The following is a 17,114-nucleotide window of genomic DNA, read 5'->3' as shown; positions in this document are numbered from 1 at the left end:
TCTAATTATTTCATGGGAGATTTATTTTAAGCCTCTTTTCCGCCGCGAACATAATGCCGTTTTTCTTTCGAAGAAAAATGACAAGGCGGAACTTTAAAAAAGGGCATAGAGAAAATGGCAAGGGGGAATTTTTTTAAAAGGCATTTTTTAAGTTGACTATTGCTACGTGGTTGCCTGTGTTGTTTGTCCCCCCCCCCCCCCCCCCTTCTAGAAGGGGAGCCGCTCGCCGACGTCCACGTCCCTTCTCCATTCCTCGGCCGATGACGTTGGTTCAGAGCGCGCAGCAAGAAAAAGCACATTTTGCGGCGCCTAATTCATTCATTCTTCTTTATTGTCATTCTTAAATAAGTGTTGGCGTTAAACGTAAACGTTCCATAATTTGCGGGGGGGGGGGAGCAGCCAAAAGCAGCAATCGTATTTCGAGCTCCGATAGAACTTCGTACTTTGCTATCATATACACACCTGAGAAATTGCGATTGGACGTATAAATTGATCATCCGGATCATTAGTCGTAACAAGCCGATGGCATTGCGCAAAATTGCAATTTGATTTACAAGTTAATAATTGTTATTTGCGTCATTCAAAGAGTTGCTGATATGCACAATTGAATTATTGGTTTGAGTTGATTATTAAGCGGATAATTAGTGATGTAGTCAGTGCCACTCGCATCTCCAAATCCTCTCGAAAATATAGAATACTGTACATGAAAATAAGTGGCAGCGTATCAGCCCTAAAAAGCAGGCAGGCCGTCTTGTCTGTCTGGACAGTCACGCTAGTCAGCGTCGGGAGTACGAAAGGAAGCCAGAATTGCGATTGCTCTTGTAGGTCTTCACCCCGTGTTGTTTGATTTTTCCGGTAATTAATCAAAACTTTTCTGTTTGCATTCAAGAAATGTGTACCGAAGCATTTTCTACTCGACGAGGCATTCAAAGCATGTGTATTGCTCCTTCCGGTGTAGTAAAGGCCATTTGACACTTCTCGAAGACCGGAAGCCAGTCTGAGCCGTGGTTCTACATGCATATTATATATGTAGTTTTTACCCGAGGTTTTATGTGGTTAGCTCGCGAGCAGCATGTTTCTATTGCCCGCCATAGGACCGTTTCGCCTTACGATCTTTCACCTCACCTTACTACGGAAAGCATTCATTTCGTATGGCGAAATAGCGCTTGATTTTTTTTTTCCACAAATGAAAATGTTGGCAAAAAGCGGAGGATGCGCCCCACAGAAAGCAAGTGATCACAATCGTACACTACAATCAATATATTATTGTCTACGTGGAGAAGTTGTTTGTTTTTTGTTTACATTTTTTTGGACACGGACAATTGAAGCTAGCTAGTTATACTGTAAAGTAGATGAAAAAGATGCATAGGAAATTCCAGTGGCAAAAGCCTACGTAAAAAACGTATTGCCCAATTGAAACTCGTATATTTTTCAGTACATTTGTAATATAGGAATCAACTTTTTCAAGTGAGCAGCAAAGCATGACCCCTTTCTGAGCATTTTTTGCTTATGTACCTGGTTAGTGTGTGCGCCGCCAAAAAATTTGCTCTCGTTGCTCGCTCAAGCGCTCCTTTCAGCCAATCGGAGCCAGCAAAAAGTACAGCTCGATACCGCTTTTTGGGCTCAATTGGATCATTCGTTACATTCACCCGGAAACGGCCAACGAGATCGCAGCACGCGGACGGGGAAAGTGGACTTACTATTTTAATAAAGTACAAAAACAACGTAGGTCTTTCATACTAGACCATAATATTAATAATAACTTTCATATTAGAGCATGATAATAAGAAGTCCACCTTTAACGCCTAAAAAAAAAATCTGTTGGCGTTTTCAAATGAAACGAGCGTCTTACGTACGGTAAAAAAAAAAAAAAAAAAAAGAGCTGCTCCGAACGTCAAGTCAAACCTTTCGACTTAGCTCTCGTTCAGCGTGTGCGCGCTCTGGTGGGGACTTGTTGTACTGCAAGATTCAAGTTATTTCAATGTGGAGGGCATCTTTTGAAGCCGGTGGCCCACACAATCGGAACCAACGTGGATTGGTACATTTTCAGGGACCCTGAACATCGACAATACGTTTCCAAGAGAAAAAAAAATGACGATATTGATGGAATGATTGGATGTACATGTTACCATATCAAAACATTTTGCTTGCGCACCTATTGGCACGTAGGGCCGCACAGACATAAACAATCCCTCATATGGTAATGCTGGGATTGTAATGAAGAATCTTTTGCAGAAGACTTTTTGACAGCCTTTTGTACAGGCTCTTATTATTGATATCTCTCACAGTATCATTTCACTTTGATAGTCAAGACTATCAGAATAACGCTACATTTGGGAAAATAAAGTTGCATAATTTGCTGTGAGAAAAAGTGACAAACTTGTGAAAAAAACTACACGTATTGGAGAAAACGGTTTATTTCCGGTGAATATCGAGAAGAGCCGCGTGTGAGCCCAGTGGTCTTTTTACAAGAGGAGAGCTGCATCCTTTCGAGAACAGAGGTAAAAAAATATCTTCATTTGACAAGCGTGAAAGTGAACCGAAATTTATTTGTTTTAAAAGTGTCCCGCGTATGATGGGCAGTTTAAAAAGCTGAAGCTGTGGCACAGCGTACCCCAAAAAGGACATTCGAAAAATGAAGACACCGAGCGTGCGGGTCAACTGTCCTCATTTGCGTGAGTGTTGAAGAAAACGCTTTTTTTTTTTGTTTTTTTGGGTGTGTGCGTTTGGCGAAAGGTCGGTCGGCAGTTCAACCCTGCATGTCCGAAAGCTCCCCGGAGGCGGCGGGGGGTCCGCAAGGTCCGGCCCACCACAGGCTTAAGGCGTTGTCGGCGCGGGCCGACTCGAGGGCGGCGTCCTCTTCGCCTTCCGACGAGTCGCCCTCGCCGTCGCTGGGCCACGGGAAGTGCCGCTGCCCGCTGGACGTGGCCACCAGCGGCATCGTCGGATGGATGCTGTGCGCAAAAAACAAATTCCTTTTCAAAAATCATACCATATATATCAATGCAGCTGTGCTGAAGGTTTTTATTTTCTCGCCGCCAGGGGGCAATCCACTGGCAAAGCAAATGTAGGTATCTGTTGCGCGTGGATCTACTTTCTGTCAGAGGGCCGGAATGACCTTCAAGTCAAATAGTTTGTGGGTTCCTCACACATTTAGCAAAGTTTTGAGATCGGAGGCCGGTAAAAACTCAAACGAAAGAGTGTGGGAGAAAAAAAGGCTTGGCTTTTTTTCCTCACAAATTTTCAAAAGTTTGGAAGGAAGGAAGGAAGGAAGGAGGAAAGGAATAAAGGCGTGACGGAAGAAAGGAAAGAAGAGGGGAAAAAAGGAATCGATGTGAAGGACGGAAGGAAGGAAGGAAGGAAGGAAGGAAGGAGAGAAGAGGAACGAGCGAAGGACGCAAGGAAGGGTAGAAAGGAAAGGAGAGGAGAGGAAAAGGGAGGAAAAAAGAAAAAGGGGGGGGAAGGAATGTGAAGGAATGATGGACGGGGAAGAAATGAAGGTGGAAGAAGGGAAGGGAGGAAAGGGAGGGCAATTGAAGAAGGTACGTGCAGCATCCACTTCAACCAGTGGCCTGGAAGGGGGCTCCTCCCACCTGTGGTCCCTTCTGAAGGTTTCTGATTTTCCCCAAATTGGGATTTTGGAGTTTTTCCTTCCCCTTCTGGGAGCTTTGACAGGGGATGCTGTTGCGTACCCTACACCGAAAAGATGTCTGTGTATGACTTCTTTTTTCAAAAGAGGTTTCGACATGACCTCTTTTCACCTGTGAAGCCCTTTGAGACTTTGCTGATTCGGGCCTGTACAAATAAAATTGGATTGATTGATTGATTGATTGATTGATTGATTGATTGAAGAAGGAAGGCAGGAAGGAGGGATGGAAGGAAGCGGTGAAGGAAGGAAAGAAAAGAGGAAGGAGTGGAGAGAATACAAGAACAAAGAAATGTCAAGGGAAGAAAGACGGAAGGGGAAGGGAGGAAGGAAGCAGTGAAGGAATAAAGGCGAGAAAAGAAGACAACGCTTGCAAGTTTGGTATTGAAGGCGGAGAGTTGAAGTCAAATCAGCATTTGGCGGGCCACCAAAAAAATCCAAGCGAGGCAGTTGGTCCCTACCTGACGCCATTGGCGCAGTCCCAGTGGGCCCGGAAAGCGAGGAGCGGGCGCAGCGGGTGCCGCTCCGCCGCAGTTTCCCGCGTGTCCCACACCGACACCGCTCCCTCCGTGTCGCCGCTCAGCAGGTACCTGCCCGACCTGGAAAAGCGCAAATGCTCACGGGAAGCGGCCGGCAGCGGGCGGGGAGAAAAAAAAAAAAAAAGCGCTCGCTCACGGGTCCAGGTCGAAGTAGATGCGCTGGTTGGTGGCCACGCTCCTCTGGAGGGAGAAGAGCACCCGGCCGGGCTCTCGGAGGTCCCAGCACAGGATCTCGGGGTCCTAGGCGTATCGGTGCAAATTCTTTCAAAAACGTCCCATTTCGTTCCACGGTTCGCCAAAATATTCCGCGTCCTTCAATGGATCCCACATCTTTTACCGCTGGTCAATTCTGCGCCGCGTTTTGTTTTACGCCGTCATTCCTTATTATTCAATCTCATTCCGTAACTTTCATTAAAATTAGATCCCACGCCACTTATTTCAAAAAGTTTCGTTCCATGTCGTTCAAACCTATTTCATACCGTTTTTTCACCAAAATATGAAATATTTTTTGCCAGTATTATTCCACATCTTTCTATATCATTCCACGATGTTCGCCAAAGTGTTCCACATCACGGAATGTATTCCGCATCTTTTATTATCAGTTCATCCTGCTCTGCATTTTTTTTTTTTACAGTGTCATTTCTTCTTTCTCATTACCGTTAGATTTCACGCCACTTATTTCAACCGGTGTCTTTCCATATCGTTCCACAACGTTTACCAAAATATTCCACGTCTTTTATTATCGGTCCGTTCTGCTCCACATTGTTTTTTTTAGTGTCGCTCCTTACTATTCGCTCTCAATCCTTATCTTCCATTAGCATTAGGTTTCCCGCCACCTATTCTAATCAGTCATTCCATACCATTCAAACATACTGTATTCTATCTTGTTTTTTGTCACCGACAGATTGAACATTTTTAAACAGTATTATGCCATGTCCTTTTATATCATTCCACAACGTTTACCAAAATATTCAATGCCGTTCAATGGACTCCACATCTTTTATCCGTCTATTCTGCTATGCATGTTTTTACAGTGCGTGTTATGCATACATGTGTGCTATGCATGTTTTTACGATTCCTTCTCATTCAATTTCAATCCAAATCTCTCATTGCCATCAGATTTGACGCCACCTCTTTTCACCAGTGTCATTCCGTGTCATTTGAACTCCTTCTGTGTCGTTCAAACCCATTCCACATCAGTCTACGTTTTCAATTAGATATCGTACATTTTTAACTAGTGTATACCATATCGTTCAACATCTGTTAGTTCAACCCCAAATCATTCCATTTCTCTTATTCCATATCATTCCTCATTTTCTCACCAACATGTCAGCCATTGTTTAGCAGACCTATTTCCATATCCTTCAAAACTGTTCCGTATAGTTCCATGTTTTCATAACATCTCTCCCGAATTCTTCCGCAATTCCGCAAACCCATTCCATATCATTCCACTTTTCTCACTATCCTATTGAACATTTTTTAACAAGTACAGTATATTCAATCATTTCTCACCAACAAAGTGTACTTCTCATCAAAATCCTTCCAGGTCATTTCAGACCTTTCAAACCCATTCCATCTCATTCTACATGCTTTCACCTGAATATTGAACATTTATCAACAAAATCATTGCACATCATTCAAATGATTCCACATCTTTCATTTTCTTTCAATTCACTTCACATTTTTACTATTATCATAACACTATTGACTACCATCCACATCATTCCGTGCCTTTCATTAGCCATACTTTAAGATAAAATATGTAGAATGAAATCCAATGGAAATTATGGTATGATATAGAATGTATCATGCCATATCTTCCTTAACCGCTCGCATTCAATCTCTTTCCACATCATCCCCTATCTTTCATGAAGAAAAAAAAACATTCTTCACCAAAATCCTTCCGCGTCATTCAATATGAGCCTACCTTGCGTGCGCCCGTGTACAGGTAGTAACCGTCGGGGGAGAAGAGCAGGTGCGTGAGGCCCCCGTGGTGTCGGGCGGGCAGCAGCGCCAGCAGGGCGCCGTCCTGGCACGAGTAGAGCCCGACGCAGCGAGAGTACGAGCCGCAGGCGTACAGCGACTGGCACGGGCTGAAGCCCAGGCAGGAGATGATGCCGCTCTGCCCGCTTTGCTTCTTTGCTGCGCGTGGCCCACCGAATGGAAAAAAAAAAAAAAAGGCTTAAAAAACGAGACACACAATTCCACAAACATCTTTCTCACACGTCTCTCACCCACTCCTTTCTCAAGAAACAAACTCAGTTTTTCTCACAGACATTTTCTCGCATATTTTTTGACACACGGCTCATGTTTTTCCTCCAACGGCTACCAACTCGGTTTTCTCTATACACAATTCCTCAAATATTTTTCTCACACATTCGGGCCACACTTTTTCTCTCCCATGCACACTTTCAATTTTTCTCACATATACACTCACAGCTTCACAAACATGTATCACACAGTCTGTAGCTCTCACATAAATCTCGCATTTTCTTTTCACGCACTAGATTTTCTCGCAATCAAACGTTTTCTGGCATATTTCCTCGCACGTTTCTCTCCTATGAACACAAACTCAGTCTCCCTCACACACTTTCACAAACATGTTTATCACACCTCTCACACATACATCTGTCTCTCTCACCTCTTCTTTGACACATTCCTCACATGTTCTCTCCCATGGATGCAAACCCAATTTATGCCTCTCACGTTCAAACAGCTGGCTTTTCTTCAAACAGTTCTCAAATGGAGTCCGAGAACCTTCGGTATGTTGTTTGACTCAAGCCAATTTGCTACCGCGACAGTATGTCTGCCAAATGGACTCTCCCAAAGTACCAGTTTTCACGCCTGACCTGTGGTGGGCCGCTCCTCGCAATCTCTGCCGGGCCGCTCGGTGTCGAAGACCCTGACGGTTTTGTCGAAGCCACAGTAGAGCCGCGAGCCGTCGGGGGTGAAGCAAAGCGAGTGGGCGGCCGTCAGCTCGTCCAGGTGGTTGTAGGGACGGAAGCTGGCCCGCACATCGCCGTAGAAGGCGTCCCAGATGTGGACAGGGTTGTCCCGGCTACTGCTGGCAAAACTGGAGACACCAAACATCATCAAAACAATCTTTTTTTTTTTTTTTTTTGCTGTGGTTAGGGGGTATTTCAAAAAAGTATTTTGCATGGGGGACGTCATTGAACAAGGTAGGGATGCCCGGGTAACATCTGTTGCACCGAAGTCAAAATTGCATCAAAATTGTCTTTTCTGTTTTATGTTTTCACAAGAACTTTATTTTGGGAATCTAAAATGAAAAAAAAAAAAACACACACACACACACACACAATTCCTTTATATCGCTTTGATGTTTGTAGCCCTTTAAAGCAGGATGTCAAACATACGGCCAGCGGGTCAGTTCTGGCCTGTGAACGGGCGATGATCTTGTAAAGTATAGAAATGAGATGCACTTTTTTTTTTCAATAAATGTAGAACTTTTTTATGATTAATTGTAATGTTATTTTGTTGATTTTAATGGTCCGGCCCACTTGGGAATAGATTTTCATTTATGCAGCCGACAAGCTAAAATGAGTTTATGACCCCTGCTTCAAAGTAAAGACAATGAACACATCGGCCCTGATTTCCGATCACGTGATCGGGATATCCCAAGCAAAGTAAAAAAAAAAAAAAAAAAAAAAAGCTTCAAAAGATAGATAGCCGAACACCATTTTTGCAGCAACACATGTAGACAAACAATATAACAACATGGAGGCATATCCTCCTGAGAGTCAGTATGTTGTTCTGTGTCACCTGTTGTCCACTGTTGTATCTGAGACATGATTGGAAAGGCCAGGATGTCCTCTACTGTCAACACTAGGACTTAGTTATGTCACTCCACTAAGTCCAAAGATACAAAAACTAATGCCCATGACAGTGGACCTCAAGGGTAAAGACAATTTTGTGGGGCTACCTAATTAACCATATAAAAAATAATTTTTGGACAGCCTTAAATTCAAATCCTATTCCAGAAGGGGTGCCCACCAGCTTCGTGCCATCACGCCCTACTGCTGCTCGCCTGGAGCCGTGCGCAAAATTGAAAAATCTTTCAGCTAAGTCGGGGATGAAATCGGTCGGACAAGGACTCACAAGCACGAGTGGGGATCCAAAGAGTTCATTTTGGGGTACCAGCAGTAGTCGTAGATGGTGTCCCCTTCAGCCATTTTCAGGACTGGACTCTGGGGAAGAAAAAGTGCAGGGCAATTAAATGCCGAAATGGGCGACTTCCATTTTTTTGCTGGCCCGACATTCGTCAGAGCCCCCATCCGCTTTCCGTCATCAACTGTCCATCAGTTTTTCAAGCCGGACGAAATTGTAATCATCGGTCGTTCAGTCCCCCGATATATTTATGCCCAACTTTCCACCACCACCAGGAGACCTTTGACCTTTTTTTTCTGGTCCGTCAATCGCCAGGCGCTGGTCTACAGCCGTCAGCACTCGTACTAATTCTTTTTTTCAGTTTTCTTATTTGCACTTAAAGTTAACACCGTGTCTGTGGGTCGACAGTTAAACTGCAATTGAAACACAACGCAGTAATATAAGTGTAACACGAAAGCAAAGCCAGCTAGGGGGTTTAAAACACCATCATGCTTAATACAGGGAACGAGTTTGCAAACCAATTCAGCCCATGTCGGGCACATTTCCTCCCATTAAAAATTGGAAATATTGTCAATTTTGGATACTTTGAAAATCTGATGTTTTGTCATGGATTTTCCCTGATTTTGCATGAATCCAACGGCAGCTCGCAAACGGGGTGCAATAGAAATTTTTGTGTTGGCGAGCGGCCAACATTGAAGACATTTGCAAGCCTTTCATTGACTTCGATGATTGACTCAAAAGTCATAATACAGTTGAACCCTTAGATACACGAAATAGTCACTTTACGAGTTATAATTCGGCCAAATTTTTGCTTCTTAAACTGAAAAAAAATTCTTTATACGAGCGAAAACTTGCACGCTCCTGGTTGAAAACTTGAAATTCCCACACGCGTTTAACGCGCCATCCCACTGCACCAGTATCCTGCTCTCCCATTGGTCAGAATCCCTCGCGTTCATTGTCCTGCTCTCCTATTGTCTATGCCGTTCAGTACAGCTTGCTAGTGTACAACCTTAACCCAGGACACCCAGGGGTTAATGACGTTAAGTTGATGACAGGGCAGCCGGGCATAAAATAAATCATTTTCTTTTCAAGTCTTTTTTTTTTTTTTCCCCCCATTCGCGAGAAGCAAACCCATGGAACGACTCACCATTTCGGGCAGCACATCCCAGTTGTAGGTGTAAACCTCCGGGGGAAGGTTGTAGACACGGAGCACGTTGTCTGCGCTGTTGCTCAGGAGACAGGAACCATCTGGAGCCCTAGCCCGAGGCGCAAAGTTGCTTTGATTTTGTCCGGGACAAAAGTACACAGCACTACGTTACATTGACCTGGAATGTTTTCTTTTTCTTACCATTTGCAACCTTTGAGGTAATTCTCGGGAAAATTGGAGTATTCGCTCCAGGAACTCGTCAGGACTTGGGGGGTCTGGGAGAAGTCTAAGGCAACGCTGCAGGACAACAAAAGAATGTTTACACAATGGCGTATAAAAGTACAGTGGTACCTCGACTTACAAACGCCTCTTGCTACGAAAAATTCAGGTTACGAAATGTCTCTTGGAACAATATTATCTAGTTACAAAATAAAATTCAGAATACAAAAGGTGGAAATTGTTGGTGCTTTCCATGAATATTTTGCAAAGCCCCCTCCAGGAAAAAGAAAACATTTCGCAGCCCCCACTAGCAACACTGACCAAATATGAGATTATTATCCATAAAAATTGTATAAGTATACCCAAACTTGATCCTTTTTAACATTGACGACGGAAAAAGCAATATAAATTAACTTTCAACGACTGTTATCTATGTTTACAGCATTTATACAGGTTAAAGTTTTGTCTAATCAGGAAAAAAAACCCAAGTGCATCAAAGTGCCTGAAAAAAAAAAAAAGACGCCAATCTTTATTTCATCACAACTGTTTGCACCGATGTTGACTGTGGTCTTCCACTTCTCATCTCAACTCGTTTCATGCACACTTCTCACCCGCAATTTACAAAAGATAAAATTGCCATTGGCTACCGTTAACATTGTAAATACCCTCATAAAAACACATTCGAACCACAGTCCTTCTTCACTGCAAAATGTAATATCAACAAGGGCCAGAGGCGGCGCCAAAAACAAAGCTCAAGCACAAATGAATGAACTGGTGAAGGATAAACAAAATCGGTTGCAAAACATCATTTTCCGGCACCAGCCGATCCACGTACCGATAGCAGGCCATGAACCAGTGGTTGGGGACCTCTGATACAGGTTCAAGGAGCATTTTTTTAACCTTGGAATAAATTAAGCTATTTACAGATAAAAAGCAGCTGTAGTTCAAAAATTCACGTTACAAAATAACTTCTGAAATAAATTAATTTCGTATGTAGAGGTACCAGTGTAGTTTCAACTTACTGCTGTTCTTCATTGGGCTCATCTGCAGAGTCGTTGGGTTTCTCCTCCTCTGGATGCATTTCTCCATCACGGCCCCCATCCGAAGGGCTGGGCGATAAATCAAATTAATTCGATTGATTCTTCATCTTAATAATTGAAGATTTGAATTGAGCTGGATGGCCGCTTTAAGACATGTTAACCATGGGAACTACCTACAGTACTTCATTGTGGCATTTCAAGGGAAAGTCTAATTATTTAGCAGCCATTTATAGCTGTTGGAAAAAGAAACAAGTTCAGTATTTTAGCCAGAAACTTGAAGTCAAATCAGCATTTCGCGGGCCACATAAAATGATGACGCGGGCCAGATCTGGCTCCCGGGCCTTGAGTTTGACACCGGTGTTGCAGAATCTAAAGCAGGGGTGCCAGACTCATTTTTATCATTGGCTTAATTGTAGTGTATAGTTTCTGTCAGAAGGCTTGAATAAATAAATAAAGAAAAAAATAAATACATTTTAAGTGTGTTTATACCAATGTGTGAGGATACCAATATTTATTTATTTATTTATTTATTTTTAAGACAACTTGCAAATTCAGTATTTTAACTAGAAAGTTGAAATCAAATCAGTATTTCGAGGGCCGCATAAAATGATGTGGCGGGACATATCAACAATTGTAAAAAATGCGATAATAGCAAAAGTACCTACACTGTCTATTTTTATATTTATGAAATTGGAATATATATATTATGTCCTAATTGGAGTACTATGACTTTTGAAGATATTTTGCATTACGGGGGTCCAGGCTAAGCCAAAGTGGAAATGTATTTTTTCTTTAGGCCCTATTGTGCAGCCCTACCCATGTGCATCCTGCTGGCACTGCTCCTCCTCCTCTTTGGTGCCCCCACCCGCAGCCACGTCATCTCCATCTCCATCATCTTTGGCTTTTAGGTCGGCTATTGCTAAGACCAGAAATGAAATTTGCCGGTGGAAAGTGTCTCACTTGCCATGATGTCCCACAATGAAAAAACTACCTTGGTCTTCCTGCTCCATTTCCACTTGTGCTGGCTGAAGGTCCTCCTCACCCAATCGGGGACGTTTGGCAGGGGTGAAGGCTTCATCCCGATCCTCCCGGACCGCATCCCGAGGTGGCTCGCAGTCCGACTCGGTTTCCCGCCCTTCTGCCGTGGCGCTTTCGGGGCTCGTCTTCACGTCAGACATGACTTGGTTTCTCCCTGGCTGCGGGCGGTCAAAAATAAACGGCTGGGGTCTGCCTTCTTCCTGCAGTGTGGTTTTCTTAATATGCTGGCGAGCGAGGACATTACAGCATCCACAAACCTGCAAAAAAAACAACATGCTCTTGTGAAAATATGGACGAACAAGTCCACATTTTGTCAAATCAAAGCAACATTTAAAAAGGAACTGTGTGCAACCAGTGATCGCTGTTAGACATTAATGTCAAGTACAGCGAGGTAAAAAAATCGATTGATTTGCCAGTTTAAAAAGTGAAGGTTTGAAATTGAGCTAATTGGTTAAAAAATACGATTTTGCAAAAATGGCAGATTGCTGGATAGTTAGTTTTTACAGGTAATATTTACAACTTACGACTACTTAATTCTGACACGTAAAAAAGGGTAGACCAATTGTTTGGCCGTTCTCGGCCGTATAAACATTTGTCTATAGTGTGATTAAATTGAAAACGACATTACTTTTCACAAACGAATAATTTTAAAAACACGTTTTCCCACTTGTTGTTCATTGATGAACATTTACTATATGTTATCGGATCTTATTGTGAATTTGTTGGGAAACAAATGTTGCATTCCTTTATCCAATTTGATGCCCTCGATCGTCTAAAAAAGTTATCAGTAACACAGTATTTGTGTACTTATTTACTCTAACGTCTGTTTTTTTTTTTTTTTATATAAAACTAGATTTACTTGAGTTCATTCATGAAAGTGACAATAAACTACGCGATACAATAAGTACGTATAAACTATGCGACAGCATGACGTAATTAACGTCGCGCCTAAGTAATGATACAAAAGGACCACAACGATCCTATTTTAGACATAATTTCCCGCAAAATCGAGATCGTTGAGTCCCAACTATGCTTTGGACGAATTAACTGAGGAAAAAAGGTCACTCTTTTGAATTTGTTGGCGCAAATAAGTGTACGTTACGTTCACATTAGCATGCTAACACTGCTCCTCACCCGACTTGTGGCTCCTTCCGGACTTTGGTCTAGTAGAGCAGTTGAACTGTCCTTCCTGATTGAGATGAAGATTATACTGCAGGGCCGTGAAGCTCCTCCAGCATCCAGTTGATTATTTGTACGAGGTGGATATCCTATTTCGGAGTTTGTTCCTTTCTGAACGAGAAGGGCCGGGCTGATGGGAAGCCATGTGTTCAGAAAGTCTCGCGAGACTCGGTGTAGCGTATTTTCCCAAGCAAGTGAACACTATAGTCTGTTGCTAACTGCTAATATTTATTTTGTTCTTCAAACAAAACAACCCGAATTATTTACATATCTTTCAGTTGCTCCTTATCCACCAAAAGAATATACTCTTGTCAACTTGGAAGTCAATTTTCTTTTCAATATGCAGCCCACGAATCAAAACACGATCATGTGTGTTAGTTCACACAAACGCAGTATTAGTAAATAATAACCGTGTTCAGATTTGTAGGGAGCATATATATATATATTATATAAAATGCGCACACATGCGTGTGTACGAGAGAGTTTAGGAGCTGAGCTGATTGGGTTAGCGTCCGTTTTTTTTCCCTTCCTTTACAAATGCCAAATACAGCCAGATCAGATATGCATACAATTCTTACATACAAAGTTAATGTAAATCTCGTCATAAAATCAGCAGTGCAGCGAACTAACTGCAACAATTTCTACTGCAAACCAAAGAATGCTGTGCTTTATCTTGAAAACAAACATTTTTACCGAATAGACCCGGCATGGCTTAAGTCTACATGTCATAACTTTTGGCTCAATCAAAATAGACACAAATGCGTTCCAATAAAAGTCAAATAAATGCTGCTAATTCAAAAATAAATCTGTAAATCACCTGTAATTGTCAGCATCAAAGAAATCTGAAACCTGGTGTCACCTGACATCACATTAGGACACCAAAATGTATTAGTTCCAAACCATGCATCAAATACGGGACTCGTAGTTAGCATCCAAGAGTAGTAAATGTATAAATTCTGTATAAAGAATAAGCCTCCAAACCATTCATCTGAACTGAATGATGATCTGGATTTTGGCTTCCGTTTCAATATAGCCGATTGATATTTGGTCACGCGGCAATAAATCTAGCTTCTGTCCTTTCAGCTCAGCTCCAAACAGTACAGACTTTAGAACTTATATTGTCTGCACCAGTTGCGCATCTAAACAACACTACTCCTCAAAAAAAAAAAAAAAAAAAAAAGTGAACCCTGACAAAAATTAAAAGCCAAGAAAATTAGCCAAGAAAATATATACATCCATGTTGGTCAAGAAAAGCTGACCGCGCCGGTTGTTGTGCGCTTCTGTATTCTTTTGGGTTAAGCCATTCATGACTGGACTGTACAATTTTAAGGCATGTTGAAGTGGAGAATTAAAGCAAAACTAGTGAGGGGAAATGCAAAAAAGAAAAAAAAAGAAAAATGTACAGTATTTACAAAGCCCCAATTGAACTGGTGTGTGTGTGTGTGTGTGTGTGTATATCTATGTGACATGGAACAAAGTGTTAGTTGTGTCACATTTTTTTTTTTTTCGTACAAGGGCTTAAGTTCAGGGTTCGGCGCCGGCTCCTTATCCGCTCCAAGCCCAAGTGGCCTTTTTTTTTTTTTTTTTTTTGTCCTTGCCGTGCAAACAGGTCCTGCTGGTAGATTAGGACCCACTTTTCAGGTGGGTGTCCTCACATCTGTCCGGGAAATCGCAAAAGGTCCGAGCTTGCCGGGTCGGATTCATCCCGAAGCGGCGCGGGCCTGTAAGAAGATGAGATGAGGACATTAAGCGAAAGGCAAGATATCAATGAAGTGATCCAGGTTCGTGGGTCTTACCGGTGTCGAAGTTTGGGTCGGACCTTGTGTGGTTATTTCAGCCACGGCAACATCCATTTACTAAGAGTCCTCCTTGCTGGAGCTACTCTTTTGTTTGTATGCCCCCCCCCCCCAAAAAAAAAGTCTTTTAAGCCCCCTCCAAAAAAAAAAAAAAGTCTTTTAAAAAGTTTTTTTTTGTCTTAAAAAAAAAAATCTGGACTCAAGACATAAATGGCGCATCACGAGGTTTTCCTTCATCTGCTCGCAGGTCATCTCGTAGTCTACTCTGAAAGGTGATAGAAAAATATGCTTATGTACAGGATACAGGAGGCTCCAGTCTTTCAGTTCTTTTTGGGATTTTTTTTTCAGTGACGTTATCATCCTCCCGTTGTGCTCCCGCCCCCACCCCCCCGGAAAAAAATTGGTACCTCACAGCTTGAATTGAAACAAAAGTGCATAGGTGAAGTTGGTTCGGGCAGGGTGAGTGCTGATGAGGACTGAGCCCGGGACTCGTATTGCCTCTCAGTTCCTTTCTCCGACTGGCCCTGTGCCCCATTCCACGCACACAAATTACGAGAAAAAAAAAAAAAGGGGGGGGGGGGCAGTCCTTGGATTTCCCCTCTCTGCACCACAGTCCCAAAAAAGCTCCAATTAGGCAGATATTGTCCATCTTTCCTGAAAATCACCACTTAATGTCCATCATGGCAGAAGCGCACTTTCAAACCCTGCCCATTTTTACATGGGGAAAAAAAACAAACAAAACAAATAGGGCGGGGGTTGGGGGTTGCACCCACTGATATCCATGTGGTTTGTAAACAACCAAAGCTCCAGTATGGAATAGAAATAGTCCTTTCTTTTCATTCTTAGTCACCATTTGTACGATCAGGATTGTAGAGGCAGTGTGTTCAACTGTTTCCATCCACAGTTTTTTTCCTCCTACGCTGTGTACTTTACAAAAAAAAGAGAAAAAAATCTCCTCTTTGAAGCGTTCTTGTATTTTCTTTCCATTTTTGAAATCTTCTGAGGAAAAAATATATCAGCACGGGTTTCTTGTCATTTTTTGGAATACATTCAATATTTTCTTAAGAAAGAAATACACTTCACATGGCGAGAATGAAACAAAAAGTATCACAACTTATAAAAACAAAACAAAAAAAGAAAAACAACACACACGCAACAAAAATAGCAGCCCCAAGTGCTCATCATCTTAGTCCAAATACTTTTAAACTTTGTATATAATGTATATTTTGTATATATTTCTCATAAAAAAAGAAAACTCGTCATTATCAAATTGCAACAACGAACAAGTAACAATGCTAACTTTGCATGCACCCTTAAGATGCTGCAATTTTTTTCCCCTCAACCTTTCATTCACAAGTTCGAGCTAACAAAAGGCAACGTGATCGAACCTTCTGATGGGATCGCCTCCAAACTAGAAACATCAACGATATATTTATATGTATATATATATATATATATATATATATATATATTTATATATATATATATATATATATATATCAAAAAACATACACTGTGCTGAGCACTGACACACGTCACACTCACTCTGAAAAAGAGCTAATGTCTCAATGGCCACGCACTCATCCAAGTTCTTAGGCACAAATGTGCATTCATACACAAAAAACAAAAACAAAAAAAAAAGCACATTATTGAAAATGAGTACCTGTAGTCTCAACTCATTTCGTTCGACAGAAAAGAAAAATCTCGCTCGCACACACGTAATCTTCATCTGCCGCCGTTCCCATTTCGCTCAAACGCAATTGACGGAGTCGGGAGAAAGAGCTGCGTCCGGAAAGGGTGTGTTGTGCAATCGCCCTCTCTCGCCCTCAACTCGCGCACGCAAACAGCAAAGTACAAAAGAAGAAGAAGAAAAAAAAAAAAACTCAAAAATGGCCACGTTTGTCACACATATTGGTAAGCAAATTAAAAAAAAAAAAGACATTGTGCACACTGGTATATTACTGACAAGAACCAATCACACATCAGTCAATCACACACATTCACAAAAATAACCACTTCTACGGCTAATCCCCCCCCCTTTTTTTAAGGATTTTCTTTTTTTTTTAGGCAAGTGCAAATCTTCAAGTTTTCATAATCCACTTTTCAATAGCTTTACTTTTTTATATATATTTATATATATAAACGTAAAAAAATGCAAAACAGAAATAGCAACAGTGTTTGTCTTTTGAGAAAAAGGATTTGCTCTCAACTTAAAGGTCCCCGACTTTGAAACGCTCACCACAACCCCCCCCCCCCCCCCCCCCCCCCGCCTGTGTTAACACTTCCAGTTGTGATGCACACATACCGCATGCACACTTGATTCGGAGCACACGCGCACTCACGCACGCAGACAAAAAAAAAAATCATCAAATCCCATCTCAATAA

At 42.0% G+C, this 17,114-nt stretch overlaps 1 protein-coding gene across 1 annotated transcript; it reads right to left on the bottom strand.

Moving 5' to 3' along the window:
- Window positions 1-2,401: 2,401 nt before the first annotated feature.
- On the bottom strand, window positions 2,402-16,970 carry wrap53 (WD repeat containing, antisense to TP53). The gene is made up of 13 exons (XM_088425933.1): window positions 14,730-16,970; window positions 12,889-14,654; window positions 11,708-12,011; window positions 11,533-11,635; window positions 10,699-10,785; window positions 9,659-9,754; window positions 9,458-9,566; window positions 8,302-8,390; window positions 7,035-7,258; window positions 6,113-6,327; window positions 4,322-4,425; window positions 4,108-4,245; window positions 2,402-2,954 (listed from the first exon to the last, which is right to left on the bottom strand). Exons 3-13 carry the CDS (start codon window positions 11,892-11,894, stop codon window positions 2,750-2,752), a joined length of 1,557 nt encoding a protein of 518 aa, XP_088282059.1. The 5' UTR covers window positions 11,895-12,011; window positions 12,889-14,654; window positions 14,730-16,970; the 3' UTR covers window positions 2,402-2,749.
- Between the last annotated feature and the right edge of the window lie 144 nt (window positions 16,971-17,114).

Source organism: Hippichthys cyanospilos, chromosome 1, assembly GCF_059441005.1.
Source record: "Hippichthys cyanospilos isolate Australia breed blue-spotted pipefish chromosome 1, RoL_Hcya_1.0, whole genome shotgun sequence".
NCBI classification, from domain to species: domain Eukaryota; kingdom Metazoa; phylum Chordata; class Actinopteri; order Syngnathiformes; family Syngnathidae; genus Hippichthys; species Hippichthys cyanospilos.
The sequence above is the reverse complement of the archived record's forward strand: the minus strand, read 5'-3'. Positions and strand labels throughout refer to the sequence as shown.

Coding starts and splice junctions, on each gene's coding strand:
- wrap53 (XM_088425933.1), bottom strand. CDS start 11,894: ATGTCTGACGTGAAGACGAGCCCCGAAAGCGCCACGGCAGAAGGGCGG. Junction 10,786..11,532: donor TGCCAGCAGGATGCACATGG/GTAGGGCTGCAC, acceptor TTTATCGCCCAG/CCCTTCGGATGGGGGCCGTG. Junction 9,755..10,698: donor GAGCCCAATGAAGAACAGCA/GTAAGTTGAAAC, acceptor GTTGTCCTGCAG/CGTTGCCTTAGACTTCTCCC.